This window comes from Peromyscus californicus, unplaced genomic scaffold (assembly GCF_007827085.1).
Source record: "Peromyscus californicus insignis strain IS unplaced genomic scaffold, ASM782708v3 Scaffold_7__1_contigs__length_154581171, whole genome shotgun sequence".
Classification (NCBI taxonomy): domain Eukaryota; kingdom Metazoa; phylum Chordata; class Mammalia; order Rodentia; family Cricetidae; genus Peromyscus; species Peromyscus californicus.
Window position 1 is genome coordinate 3,436,459 of NW_026294595.1, and position 15,000 is coordinate 3,451,458.

The following is a 15,000-nucleotide window of genomic DNA, read 5'->3' on the forward strand; positions in this document are numbered from 1 at the left end:
CACACAAGACAGAGACGAGCACACACACACACACACACATGCTTAGCTGTTAACAGGCGGCCACAAATGACACTGTCACAAATGCCGGTCACACCAGGGAAAGAAGAGAAAGTGAACCTGAAGACCAAGCTTAATCCTACCACCACCATTTCCTCCGGCCCGTGTAGGAGGCTTCATTTGGGGGTGTTTCTGAGCATACCCTGTTTACTCATTATACACCCCAAAAGCTCATCTTTACAGTCCCTCAATGTGTGGCTCTCAGGCTTTTGTAAAGAGCAAAAACCTCCTGCCCCAAACATGTCTTTCCGTCCTAAAATTTAACACACTCAGAAGTCCCCGCCTGGCACAACCCAAGACCTGCCGGGTCAAGTCCGAGCTCTGCCTTCCATCTCCCTGAAGAAGCCAGATCAGGAGCCACGCTGCCTAAGCCAGGGGCTGGATGTCCTGGGCCGCTTCCCTGCTGTGAAGGGGGAAACAGCTACGAATACAGTGTTTGGAGGACAGCATGCGGGCGGGCGGGCGGTGTGGGGAGAGCTCAGCCCACTGCAGCTCTCGGCTCTGGCCCCCATCTTCACCATCACCTCCACTTTTCCTGTCTTGCTTATATTGCTCCCTCTGACCAGCAAGGACTCTGAAAGGGCCGTCTGAAATGGAAGCCTCCTTCTCCTGAAGGACCCAGACCCTCCTTTAGACCCCTCCTCCCAGGCTGGCCTCCCGGATGCCCTCAGTCTTGGTCAGGTCCCTCTGTGGACATTTCCAATACAAATGAATGTGTTTAATACCTCCCAGCCATACTGGGCCGTAAAACCCCAGAGCAGGGGCTGCAAGCCTGGCAGGTATTCACTAAATATCTCCTGAGTGGATTTATATCTACGATGCAAAAAAAGACTTTTTAAAGAATCCCGCTTAGAAGTAATCCTGGTAGGCTTATCAGAGGAGACAGCTTTTTAGAAACACTGACGATGGGCCAGCAGGCAGGTCTAACGAAAGATTCAGGGCAGGGCAGCCACAGAGGGCAATGAAGGCGAACTCTGTGCTCAGGACAGCAGTGAGTGTGACCACTTCTGGAGACCCCTGCCACTGCTGCAGGGCCCCCTGGCCTCCAACTTCCACACCATCACCCCAGCCTGGGCGCATGGCACATGAGAAACCCCAAGAGCCTGGAGAAGGCAGGAGAAGAGGGTGGAGTGATTCAGGAAGGGGAAAGGCTCCACGAGCATGGCCCTCTAACACTTCCCGCAGGCTTGAGCAGACATCCATGTGCAGAAATCAGACATGCATTCCTCAGGTCTCAACCGCAGATGTGACAACGGGGAGCAGCCAGGGAGTGACTGGCCATCCCGTAAAGCCCCAGGCCTGTGGACACTGCCTTCAGCATAAACTGGCTCAGAAGCCTGAAGGCCACCACGTTCTAGGCCAGCGGCTCTCAACTTTCCTAATGCTTCGACCCTTTAATACAGTTCTTCATGTTGTGGTGACCTCCACCATAAAACTGTTTCGTTGCTACTTTATAACTGCAATTTTGTTATGAATCATAATGTAAATATCTGTGTTTTCCGATGATCTTAGGCAAGGGGGGGAGATGGGGATTGTTAGACTCCCAAAGGGGTCACAACCCACTGGTTGAGAATCATTGTTCTAGGCTGGCCTTAGGCTAGTACAGGAGGTGGCTTCGGAAGCCCATTCCACTAGGGTGCCTTCCTTCCCTTGCATTTGACCTCTCATCTTTGTCCCCTGGCCTCAGGGCTGAGATCTCATGACCTGGTAGGTCTTCCTAGTGAGTCACACCTTCCCCATCCTGTGTGAGCAAATGCTCTGGCGAGGATGCCCAGCAGAGTGGCCACGGGCCCATTCTCAGCCTCCCTGTTCACCACACAACAGGAGTTGACGTAACACAGGCCCTCACAAAGCTTCCACCAGGCCCTGTCTGTACTAGAGCTTTTCATGACTCCTTTGGTCCTCACAACCCATTATGCAGATGAAAAATTAGAGGCTCAGGAAGGGCAAGAATCTTGCACAGGGCCACACAGCCAGGGAGCAGCAGGGTTCAGTCTGGGTAGACCACTCCACAACTAACCCTAAGGCCCTGAACAAGCAACTTTAGCCATTCTGTAACTCAGCTTCCTCATTCCTACAATGAAAAGGTCGGTCTAGAGACCAGCCGATCTCTAAACCCTTCATTTCTTGGGCATGTTCCCCCACCACAACAGGAATTCATCTCTCGTGACAACAAATGAAAGAACCTTTTGGGAACAGTGGCTACCCCAAAGGATGGATGCTAGGTCAGACCTGGAGCAAGGAGGGAAAAGTGTTAACCAATGGGGAACCAGAGAACCCAGGGGGCCTCTGACTTGCACATCAAGAAAGCCAAACTGAGCCAGGTGGGGGTAGGGGGTGGTGGGGAGTACCCCCAAACTCTTGAGCAGCAGGATTGTTAAATGCCTTTTCACTAGGAAAACAGTCACAGCTGGACCACTCACTGTCCTTGGGTAATCTGGCAGGTGCAGGTTGCGCTGACCTGGGAGTCCTGGCCTCAGAGGAACTGTGAACAGAGTCTATATCCAGGCAAGGGCTGGTGTTCTGCTGGGCTCTGGGGAACTGGGAGACCAGTCAACCTTCCCTCTTGGAGCAAGGAGCCACAGTGGCCTCAGACAGAGCTGGGGACTCTCAGATTTGAGGAGGTGGCTGCTTCCCACTTCTCCCCCATCTAATTAATTTGCTCCCTGCTGCCCCCCACCCCCGGCCGTTCCACCAGCCCCTAGCAGGTACCCACAGCAGGCACTATGGATTCCAAGGAATCAGAAGCCAGTCCTGTCCTTGAGAAGGTCACTGTCAGCTGGTGGAAGAGGCACGTGGTGGATCATTAGGGACAAGCGAGCGGAGGAAGAAAAGGCAGACATCCTGAAGCTGGGGAGACGTCTGCCCAGGAAGGCCTTCCAGGGAGGAAAGGGGGGCAGGAGGCAACAAGAACTTCTCAAAGCAGGGGATGGAGGGTGGAAGACCAACCTGCCCCAAGGTGGAGGCTGGCACAGGCCTGTGGGGCTCTGGATGGCCGGATGCCAGGCTGGAGAAATGGATCTACCCACCCTTACGAGGCACCAGGGCAGGGGAAGGACAGTCACGGTTCCTCCAAGATGTTCTTCAGGCAACCCCACAGGCAACTAATCATCAGCATGTGTAGACTTGTGTAGGAAACAGATGTCAGTATGAGCCACCTCTACAGAGGGCCTCCTGGCTCCAGAAACAATTCCTACTCAAGAACTCACATGGAATTATGTGTGTAATCCAACCCCAATGGCACAGGATCACTTTGTATTCACAGCATTAAATAGTGAGGAAACGGGGCTGGGGGTGTGGCTCAGTTGGTATAATGCTCACCCAGCATACACAAAGTCCTGAGTTTGATCCCCAGCACCGTCTAAACCAGGCATGAGGATATATGCCTGTCCTCTTAGCAACCAAGAGGTGGAGGAGAAAGATCAACAGTCCAAGGCCTGTCTTAAAAAAAGAGATGGGGTAGGGAGCTAGAGAGATGCCTATCAGTAAAGTGTATGCCACACAAGAATGAGGACCCAAGTTCAATCCTAGATGTCAAGGAGGAAAAGAAAAAATCCAGGCTCAGTGACACATGCTGGGAGAGCAGGGTCCCCAGGGCTCACCGGCCAGTGAGCGGACACACCAGTGAACTCCAGGCTAACGAGAGACCTGTCTCAGAGAGCAGAGGTGAGGGGAGAGAGGAAGAGAAGCCGAGGAAAGCTCCCAACATCACTTCTGGCCTCTACACACACATGTGCACACAAGCAGGGCACCCATATGCACATGTGCACCTCCACGAGAACACACAAACAACACACACAGAGAAAGCAAGTGGGAAATGAAGGCATCTGAGCCGTGCCTCTATCCAGGCTCCTCAAAGGGCCTCGGGGCTAAAAGGTGGGGTATAAGACATAAACTCTCCCCTGGCTGGAGGAGTGTCTGTCCTACATAGACACCTGCTGGCCCATGTGCTGAGCAGGAGAAAGCGGGGGAGGGGAGCCTGGATTCAAATGTCAGCTCTGACTCTCCCTGACTGTGTGATCCCCAAACAACACACCGCCCCTCTGTGAGTCTGAATCCTCATCCACAAGGAGAATGATGACACTGGCTAGCACACATTGGCCACAGCCAGCCAGCAAGGTCCATGAGCCTTCCGCATGCAGGTGCACAGGGCAGGCAGCTTCAGGGGGCCTTTCCCAACACTCAGTGTAGTCACCTTGGAAAGTGAAGTATGTGTGCCCTGGAGTTTAAGGAGGAAATGAACACTATCTGCAGAGTGCCCAGCATGGGTCTGCCCCAGGGGCCTGCCAAAAACAGGCTTCATGATCCTGTACCAAATAGCCCATAGAGTCAGCCATGCTGAGCTTGGGACCCAGTCAGGGGACTTGACCTCCCCTGGAATGCCCTTCTACTCCATCCCTAAGTAGTGGAGTCACTAAGGGGACCCAAGGAGCCTATAAACTGTTCAGAATGACAGGGTCCAAGTGTTTAGGAGACCCAGCCTGGTGACAGTGCCATAACCCTTCCTGTCAGCTCACACACTAGCCTCTCACCCTGAGCCTCTCCTGATGCAAGCCTGTCGTGGCTCCAAACCTTGGCCCCCCAATGACCTCAAAGGACAGCTGTCTGATCAACCCAGGCCAAACCAGCTCAGTCCCCCATGCGTTCACTTGCTGCCCTCTGCTGCCCCCAACTGGTGGGAAAATACCCTGCAGACTGGCCAGCTCTGGCCAGCTCTGGCCAGCTCTGGCCAGCTCTGGCCCCTTAGAACACTAGTTCTGGTTCCCCAAGTGTTCTCTGCTTCACCTCTCTCAACCTCCTGGTTCCAGCTGGGCCTCAGAGCTGTCAGGAGGGATGCTGCTTTGGGACAGTGTTAAGTAGAGAGATAGGGCCCTCTACCTGGGGCTCTGGGGAAAGTGTGGAAAGGGTGTGCCCTGAAATAGCAAGCCGTAGGGGTGGACACTGGCTGAATGCCTACCTGTGTGGTTCGGAGCCCTCACAGCTCCCTGTTTGCAGATGAGGGAAGAGGTCTGGGAATGAGTAGCTTGCCCACAGAGGGGAGCAGCAGCCAAGATTCAAATCTGGTCCCTCCCTGTGGTCTGTTGGGAGCTATCAGCACTACATCCCCGGAGCACACGTGAAGAGAGAAGAGTGTCTCATGGCACTCTGCTTACCTGCCAGTCACTGAACCCAGCATCCCACCCTGGGCAAGAAAACGTGTAAGGAGCCTGTGACACAGCCCAGGAACCAGTCATTCACACCTTAGTAGTTACCAGAGAGGGCCTGGCCGAGAACAGGCACACTCTAGAAGGTTCTAGAGATGAAAAGAAGGGATGGGAGCTCTCCGTGTCCCCTTCCCTCTCCAAGCTGCCCAGGCTGGGCTAGTCCTTCCCAGGACTGAGCAAGCAGACCCCCACAAGGACATCTAAGCTCAGGGGATCAAGGATCGGGTGAGAATAGCAGATGTCCCTTCACCCATCCTGAATCCCCCTCTGGCCTGGTCTCTGTCTACTGATGGAACACCTGGTTCTCCACCTGAGCACAAATCCCAACAGTCTCGTTCGCCTGATGGGCCTGGGCTGCCGGCTTGTTCAGACAGGAGGCCTTTATTGTTCCCCAACCCTGGCCCAACCCCAACAGCTCCTTCTCTAACAAGAGCCCCCTGCAGAGGCAGCCTCCGAATGTCTGGTCTTGGAAAAAAGATGGTGCATGCATGGAGAAGTCACGCAGAAACTGGGTGAGGACTGAGCAGCTGAAAACCTCAAACGGGTACCTCAGAGGCCTCCACCCTTAGCCATCACCCCTGCAGTTCCTGCATCCTACTGGAGATAGTACAAAGGCTTTAGAGCCCCACTAGAGTCCCTCACGCTTCTCAACTGGCTGTTACCTTCATGCTCCCAACATTCCGATGAGGACTACTGGTTTATTCTTGTCTGGTTAGACCTTCCTCTAACAGAACTATTATCTCTTTTCTTGAAAAACTACAAGCCCTTAAAAGCCAGTTTAAAGGTCCCCACTCTAAGAATTCTCCTATCTCCCCCTGAGTTCCCACAGCACCCCGAGCACACCTGTCACGGAATCAGAAACACAGAGTTTATGTGCAACCCAGCACCAGTAAAAGGGAATCTCGGAAAAGAACGGAAGACCTGCTTCCTTCCAGAAGCACTGTGATCCACCCAGTGCTCAGTTCATCTGCTGCTTCTGGAGCCTCGCGCCTCCCCCCCCCCCCCCCCCCCCCCCGCCGGCCCCCAGCCTTCCCCTCTCTGACACTTGCCATCTCACAAAAAATAGCCTTGAGACCTAATTTCAGCCAAACCTTCAAACATCTCTACTCTCAACTTCCCGAGGAGGGATCAACTGGCCATCAGGTTTCCCAAAGCCACCTCCCACCCCACCCCTGCTCAGCTCCTCCAGGTCAACAGCCTCCTCCAGCCCACATCTAGGGATGGCAGGGGCTAAGGGGCCTTCCCGGGAACCACGGCTGTCAGCACTTCCTTGTCTCCCACTAACCTGATTCCTGGGAACACACGAGGGGACGTGGGCCCAGGAGGGGTTGGCCCAACACCTGCAGATCCAGAACCCCGCATCCTGCATGTTCTTTCCTGTCTCTGTCTCCCACTTCCCAAAACCTGGGTCAGAAAAGACGCACCTGGGTGTGAAACCCAGACACCTACAAGGAGGAAGAGGAGGCTACCGTGGTCACCTGCTCTCAGCCCCTTCCCCATCCGCTCTTACCCCACAGAGCTGGGCACACCAATCTGAAGAACCACACCCGCTCACTGCCACCTGACAGCAGAAGCTGTACACAAGTTGGAAGGACCCCCGACTCGCCCATCACAAAGCTGGCATCAGGCCTCGAAGCCACATCAGAAGTGGCCAACCTCAAGCGCCATCAACTTCGTTTCACAGCAAGAAAAAAAACAGGCGCTCCCAAGTCCTGCAATTAAGAGGCTTCGATAGGCTAGCACCAAGCCACCATGCCCTGGGAAACAGGGACAGCCTCTCACAGAGGAGGGCTGAGAGCCAGCCCTGGAAGGGAGCAGACACCCACTGTCAGCTGGGTGGGACCTCTGTCAGATCCAGCCCTCTCCCACAGGGCACTTTCTGTGAGAGATGGTGACATCCTGTCACCGGGGCTTGCAATGGCAGCAACAGTGGCAGTCTCATTACAGTCTGTGGTATCTCCCCTGCCTCCCCCAGGCAAAACCATGTTCCCCAGGCTCCCTCAGGGTCTACAGGGAGCAGCAGCAAGCTGCAAACTGAGGATGCCAAGGGGGAGAGAGTAAGTGCTCAGGAATGGGGGTGAGGAAGCGCTCCTTCCCAATACCCCAAACGCCATGCCTTCTGTCCTCTAGCCCAGCCCTCCCCAGCCCTGCACTAATCTGGAGCCAGAAAGAGAAACTCGGTTGGGACTGTAGATGGAATGGATGGATACAATTGGCCACAGCGTATCTCATCAGCTAAGCACCTGCCACAGGGCAGGGGTTGCCATCCACACTTTACTGGCAGAGGTTCTGAGAGGCTGGGTGGCTAACTAGGGCACAGCACAGCTCAGAGAAGTGCTGGGATTTGAAACCAGATCTCCATACCCGAACACTTCAGTTCCCCCAGCTCCACTCACACCCCTGTCCTTCAAGACTACACAGAGACAAAGGACCAAAGCGCCTAAGGACAAGAAAGTGACATGGCCACCAGCACTATCGGTGTCTGCCTGTAACTCGGGGGCTATGTGACAGACTCCGAACCTTGGGCTCCTCCTGTGTGAAATGGGAGCACGGAATGACTCCTCGCAGGGTGGCCAGGAGGTAGGTGGACAAATGGCCCACGAACATGCCCCCTGCACCGTGCAGACCCTACCCTAGTGAGTCCAGCCGCCGGAGTGGGTTCTGAGTACAGGAGGTTCACAGACTGTCACTGACGCCCCCTCTCAGGTGGCTTCTGACCCAGGCAAGAGTGAAGACACAACAGGAAAACGCCAGTCTCAGTGGGCAGTTACCAAGCCATGGATTACAGCAGCGTGGAGGTATGATGGTGTGCACATGGAGTCACAAACAGAGGACCTGGCAGGCCACATGATGCCCATGACATTCCCGCTTCCAGTCCTGGGAAGTCAAAATCAAGTCCTGGGGCCGAGACACCTGGGTCTCACTCCTTAGCCCAGGCTTGAGTCAACGCCTTACCCCACTGCGCCTCAGTTCCCTCCTCGGTAATGGGAGAATCAATACCAGAGCTGCCTGGAGGATTACAAGTCAGGGGTGCAGGGCAGTGGGCACAGTGCCAGCCACACAGTAGATACCCTATCGGTAGCAGGACCACAGTAATACCAACCACTGTCCCAAGGTCCAGAAAGGTTTACCCTCCCTGCTGTGGCTCTCATGTCTGGCGGGGGGGCATCTAGTTCCTGCTCCAATGGAGCCCCCAGAAACCATGTGCTACATCTAGGGGTGTGACCCTAGGCCCTCAACATGGACTCTTCTTCCCTGCCAGAGGCTGACCTTAGCCATGACTCTGAACCACCTCTTAGTAAAAGAAAGAAAAGAAAAAGAATGCATGGGAGTGCGAGACATTAAGTGTCACTGAGGTCCATTTCTGTGAAGTCATTTAGGGTTTTTGGTGTTAATATATGCATGAAAACCCATGTATCCATATGTGTGCATGCTGGTGCGTGTACACAAGAGTGTGCACTTGTGTAGAGGTCACAGAAAAACTCTTCAGAGTCTCAGATACCTTTTTTGAGATAGTCACTGACCTGGAACTCGCCTAGTAGGCTAGGCTGCCCCGCCAGTGAGCCCAGGGACCTGCCTGTACCTGCCTTCCATCCCTCTGATGACACATTCCTGTGCACACTAAACATGGGGTCTAGGAACTGGACGCGGGTTCCTATGTTTTCAAGGGAAGCACTGTATTGACTGAGCCGTCTCTCCCGCCATCATTTAGGTTTGCAAAAAAGAATCAAATACGCATGCCGGCTATCTAAACTGAACAGCTACAGCACACATGCTGTGTTTGGTCCATTTTAAGGCATCATCAGCTGGAGAATACAGAATTCTTTTCTTTCCTGTCAAGACAGAATCAAATTATGACACTCCCTGACTGCTCTAGGAAAGATACCAAAACACAGCTGTACGTCTGAAGGGCGGAGGGCAGTGTGTGCACACGTCAAGGGCTCTAATCCAGTCCAGCCTGTTCTCCCAGCCCTGGTGGCCTCCTAGGTTTTGTCCTCCACCTGCCCCCTCCCTCAAAGATTGGGACCCCATGTGGCCCCCAGAGAGCAGGCAGCCGCCAGGGGATTGGATACCTAGAGCAAAGGAGGCTGGAGGCTCTCCCAGTCCATGAGGCTCCAGGAAGGGGGATGCGGGGTCGCAGAGTAGCCCCGCAGGGCCAGGTGGTGACGGTGGTGGCAGTGGCCATGGTGACGCAGAGATAGTTACCGTGACCCGGAACGGGGTTGCAGCCGAGGGCTCCATGCTGGGGCTTTTCTCTGACAGGCTGCCGGGAAGGCTGCGCCGGGAGCCCGGCCTTTCTTGGGGTGACTCTGTGGAAGGAGGAGAGGGGTGGTTAAGATTCAAAAGCTCTGAGATGCCAAGGCTTCTGCCAACTCCCACATCCTAAGACAGCACAAAAGACAGACTGTAGCCATTGTGGAAAAATGTAGTGGCATGCCCCCCCACCCCCATTAAAGACAGGACTAGTACATACCAGGCAATTAATTACACCCCTACAAGTATACCCAAGAGGACCAGAAAACAGATTTAAACACTTGTATGAAATATTGACACCAGTGGTATTCACAACAGGCACATGGCAGATACAGTTCATTGCCCATGCACAGATGATCGGATGAACATGGTGAAACAGTTTACATGATGTGAATGAATCCCGAAAACATCGGGCCAAGTGACGTAAGCCAGAAACCAACGGCAAAGACTCTTCGAGTCCAACAATGGGAGGTACCTACAGTAGTCAAACTTATAGCCAGAAAGTAGGTCAAAGGTTAGCCAGGACTGTTGGGAAGGGGTGGGGGCTACGGCTGAATGGTGTAGGGTTTCTGTGTAGGAAGATGAAAAGGTTTTGCACATGGAAAGTTGTACAACTTCACATTTGTACACTTAGCAATGGTTAAAAGGCAGCTGGGGAGATGCTCCATTGGTAAAGTGCTTGATGCATAAGCATGAGGACCTGCGTTGGGATCCCCAGTGCCCACATGATGTCAGGTGTGCTTGTAGTCCTGGTGCTGGCCAAGCAGTCCAGCTGTGAGCGAGCGCCAAGTTCAGGGAGCGCCCTGGTCTCCAAAAAGTAAGACGGAGAGTGAACAAGAGGACACCAACACACACACACACACACACACACACACACACACACACACACACACACACACAGGGACAGGGAGATCCTGATCCTTCTGCCTTCATCTCCCAAGTGCTGGATTTCTACAATTTTTAAATGATTTGTTTATTGTTGTCATAGGTGTGTGGGTGTTTTGCCTACATATGTGTGTGCACCACACGTATGCCCGGCACCCATGGAGGCCAGGAGAGGCAATGGATCCCTAGAAGTTAAAGACAGTTAGTTGAGTTACCATGTGAGCGCTGGTCCTCTCCAAGAGCAGCAAATGCTCTTCTTAATCACTGAGCCATCTCTCCAGCCCTCACAACTGTTTTTGTTGTTGTTTTGGTTTGGCTTTTGTTTATTTTTAATATTTGGAGACAGGGTTTCTCTGTATAACAGTCCTGGCTGTCCTGGAACTTGCTCTGTAGACCAGGCTGGCCTCGAACTCAGAGATCCACCTGCCTCTGTTTCCCTAGTGCTGGGATTAAAGGTGTGCTGTGATGATATTTTGTGTGTGCTCTAACAAATAAAGCTTGCCTAAAGATCAGAGAGCAAAGCCAGGCATTAGTTAGCCATAGAGGCCAGGCAATGGTGGCATACACCTTTAATCCCAGCACTTGGGAGGCACACATGCCACTCTCCTCAGTTTTAAGCAGTTATGTAACCTGCCGAGAGGCCACACCCCAAGGCTGCTACTCCAAAGCTGTTGGCAGAATGAATACCCACAGCATGCACAAACCTAGTCAAGACCCGAGCCAACCTAATCCAACTGCTTCTTGACTGGTTCCTCAGACCATAGTTGCTGCCTGTTTGCCCGCTCTGGTGTGGCCCACTACAGACCACTCCTCCAGCTTCATCCACCAGCCTGACTATCCAGACAGCCCCGAGGGAGGTCCTCGTGACACCTCTGCCTGTCATCTTGGCTCCTCTAACAATGGCTGACTCTGTCTCTTGCTGAGAAGGTCATTGCGCTGTGTGTGTGTGTGGGGGGGGGGGGACTCCTAATACACACACTGCATCTCCACATCTCCTGCACTCACACAGAGCCTGGTATGTGTGGGGTTTAGGAAAAACCTGTTGACTCAAAAGAAGAAAAGGACAGTGTGAAGGTCTCCCTGGCACATGGGAACACACAGGGACATGGGATAAGAGACCACCCTGGCAAATGTGTGCACACATTCACATTCACATTCACACAGATCCTCCCACAAGTCTACCCCAGGGGCACAGCAAGTGGGGATGTGTGCAGACACAGGATAGAGAAGACAGGTGCTCACAGGAGCAGGTCCGTCAAAGGCAGGGCAGTCTAGAACACCCTAGCCACACCTCCTACCTTCTTCTCTCCTGACTGAAAAAGTGTTCCCAAAAGTGTAAAAGGACAGAGCTCAGCCCCTTGCTCAACTACAAGTCTCTAATTCTGAGCCCTGGCCAAGGAGCAAGCAGGCCATGCCCTGGGTCACCTCTGCCAGAGTGGCTCCTCCAGTCAGGTGGCAGCCATCTCCATGTTTCCTTGCTGTGTTTCTCTACTTAAAACTCACCCCCATCCCCCGCTAGTCAGTCAAGAGACACCCACTCTTTCTGGAGGTTTCCCTAGGAAATCTCTTCCTACGCTCCCCATCTGCCTTTAAGTCCCTTCCCTGAATCTAGGCCTGGCTCCTGCTCACTCTGCGACAGAACACATCTTTTCTACCTGGACGGGACATGTCACCACCACTAGGCAGATGTCCTATGAGCTCTGTGATGGTGTACCCTACTCTCACCTGAGTCCTGTGGGAGGCACTGAAATGGGAGGCCAAGCGGCCAATGAAGGCCTCATTCCAGCAGAGTGTAGTCTGAGCCTCAGGTCCCAGCAAGTGAAGGACAGGTACAAGTGAGTACCCAGGGTGTGTGGGCTGAGTCCATGGCTCCAGAAGTGCTGAGTCACTGGGCCCCAGGACAGACAAAGAACTGGACATACACATAGCCCTCAGAGCTCAGTTCAGAGTGCAAAATTCAGCTAAGGCAGACTCCTGGGATCAGCCACGTTTCCAGGGACAGAGAACAGGGTCATGATAGGAGCTGACAATCCTGGAGTTGTCAAGCTCCAGCTAGCTGTCTTCTACTCTACTCAGTTCCCTCGAGGTGACATATACTTTACCCTGGTTCCTAAGGTGCCACTTGATGGTAACACTGGATGCTGCCCCTGACAACAATCTCTACCATGCCTGCCATGAGGCAGAGATGCCCCCACACACACTTCACTCATGCTGTCCCCTCATGATAGCCAGCATGGCCTCCTGTGGGATGCAGTCAAGTGCTAAGGGGTCATTGTTCCTCTGTTGGGGTTACCTCATCAGTTCAGACCCGGCTCATGCCCACTCTCCATTACTGAGTCTTGCAGACCTACTACTTCCCTGTCTCTCACACTCTCCATCCCTGAGTGTTGCATACCTACTAATTATTTCCTTGTCTCTCTCAGTGGGAGAAAATGAACATCTCTGTTCTGTTCCTACTACGTTGAGCCAGCCACCCAGCAGTGCTGGGTCCTGGTTTGACCATTATCCTTCCTCCACCAACTCAGCTAACCCAGACAGGGCACCCACTACAGCCATGGACTCAGCTGGCAAGGCCAGCCTCCTGCAGAGCTCTTAGGATCCCTATGAAAAAAGGTACTGAGGTCTCCAGAGTATCAGGGAAACGTTCAGAATGACTGGCCTCCAAAGATGTATGTGTTCACATGTGGGAAACACACAGAAGAGTGCAAGTGCATGTATACACACACACACACACACACACACACACACACACACACACACACACACACACAAACAATGCCCCCTGCAAAGAACTCACACACACGCCTGGCCACAGCTTTACCTCCCCTTCCAGGACACCTGTCCTCCTGGTAGGGCATGGATGCTGGGAAGGGCTGCCCCTTCACCCAGCTCTGAGACTGCTGCTCTCTCCAGGACACACCCATCACCTTGCCTCTTGCCCTCAGGGTCTGATCCAGGAGCTTCTCAGAGACTGTTTGGTCCAACCTCTCATTTTTCCCCAAGTGGCATCCCTGGGGAGCCTGCAGGCAGCCAGACACCAGCCAGACACTGAGCTGAGCATACAGGAGATAACGGGCTTCTGTAGCCAAGGCCCTGACCAGCATCCCTCAGCCTCTGGTGGTGAGCGCTGCCACTCAGCAATCTTCTTAAGCTCCTTTATCCCTGGCCCCCGCATGGAAAATCATGATAGCAAAGACAGACTCTTCTAGGTGCTGCACACATGTACTGGGCTTTAAAATGAAAAAGGGTAGGGTCTTTCCAGCTCCTTGGGGACCCAGCTTTTGACCAGCTTGTGTATAATACTGCTTACAATACCGCCCCACTGAGAACATGTACTCTGGGCACTTTCAGACAGCTCGGACAGCCATGGTATGCACCCGTTTCCAGATAAGGAAACCAAGGTGCCAAGACACAAAGGTGACTCCGAGTCCCCCAAACAATGCCCCCTGCAAAGAACTCACTTAGGACCTCAGGGAACCTGAGGAAACAGGGTATAGGGAGAGGTCTCCATTTGTAGTCTGTGCTGTGTGACTCCAACCCAATGCCTTCCCGTCTCTGGGCTCTTGGTTAAACATCCATTTAGTGAATTGGGAGTAAAAGCAGAGAGTACTCTCCCAGTGCCCCCCCCCCCGCAAAAAACCATTATTTATACCAGAAAACAAGCAGGGGGCTGAGAGCCCTGCTGTGTCCCCAACCTAACAGTGCCTCTACCTCTGGGGATCTCTGCGCAGAGCATTAGCTCCAGGGCCTCGGCCTCTGGTCTCAGACTTAGCACCATGGCTGTTTCCCAGGCTTGGACACAGGAGCCGGTGAGAGCAGGATCCCAGACAGGGCTCGTGAGTCCACTAAGAACACACAGCACTAAGGGAACATTTCTAAGAACTGTTCATGGGAAAGGAGACCCAGCCACCCTGGAGTCCCTCAGACCTTCCTGGAGGACAGCCCAGAAGTCCTTCTTCATCTCAGACTTGATATGACCTCTACACAACCTCCCAGGTTACAGAACTGAGCCTCGGAATCGGCTGACCCTGAGTCCTTTTTTCCACTGACAGGTAGAAAAAGTCCCCATTTAAGCAGTGAGACCAGGCTATAAGCGGTGAGCCCAGGCTATAAGCGGTGAGCTCAGGCTACCGACCACTCTTGGAAGCCACTGCCAGAGTCAGGCATCTTAACCTTCAAGTGTTTGCAAAAACTAAATAAAATAAAATCGGTTTCATTCAAATGCTGCTGGCTTGGTTGCCATGGATACCACCTAATCATGAAGGATGACTGTTACTTGTTCCCATGGAAACACAGTGGCTGGAGGAACATCCTGTAATTTCAGCTGTCGGGTTGCACTGCCCAGATCTTAATGGTTGGAGGCAGGTGAGTGGCAACTATGAACATGGATGTTGGGAGACACAGGGTCAGCAGAGGTGTAGAAAGGCTGGGTGCTGGGGAAGAGGATAGGGGTCCTCACAGTGAGGAAAACATCAATCAGAACTACCAGACACCATTTCACACTTTTCAGATAGGATTTGGCCCAGTCCAAAATTGAAAAGAAACTAATTAAAAGAAATTAATAAGAAACCAGTCCTGAAATTAAAATGAGCAGTAACTC

The 15,000-nt window shown here is 53.2% G+C and overlaps 1 protein-coding gene across 10 annotated transcripts in view; it reads right to left on the reverse strand.

Annotated features, from left to right (window-relative positions):
• Positions 1-15,000, reverse strand: part of Dab2ip (DAB2 interacting protein) — a 182,083-nt gene that overhangs the window by 77,140 nt on the left and 89,943 nt on the right. For 9 of the 10 annotated variants that reach the window (XM_052725901.1, XM_052725900.1, XM_052725897.1 and 6 more), the window contains exon 2: positions 9,468-9,571. In XM_052725901.1, coding sequence (XP_052581861.1) covers positions 9,468-9,571 — 104 coding nt within the window. Of the gene's footprint in view, positions 1-9,334; positions 9,448-9,467; positions 9,572-15,000 lie in introns of those variants that run through there. The other variant, XM_052725904.1, reaches the window with a different exon arrangement.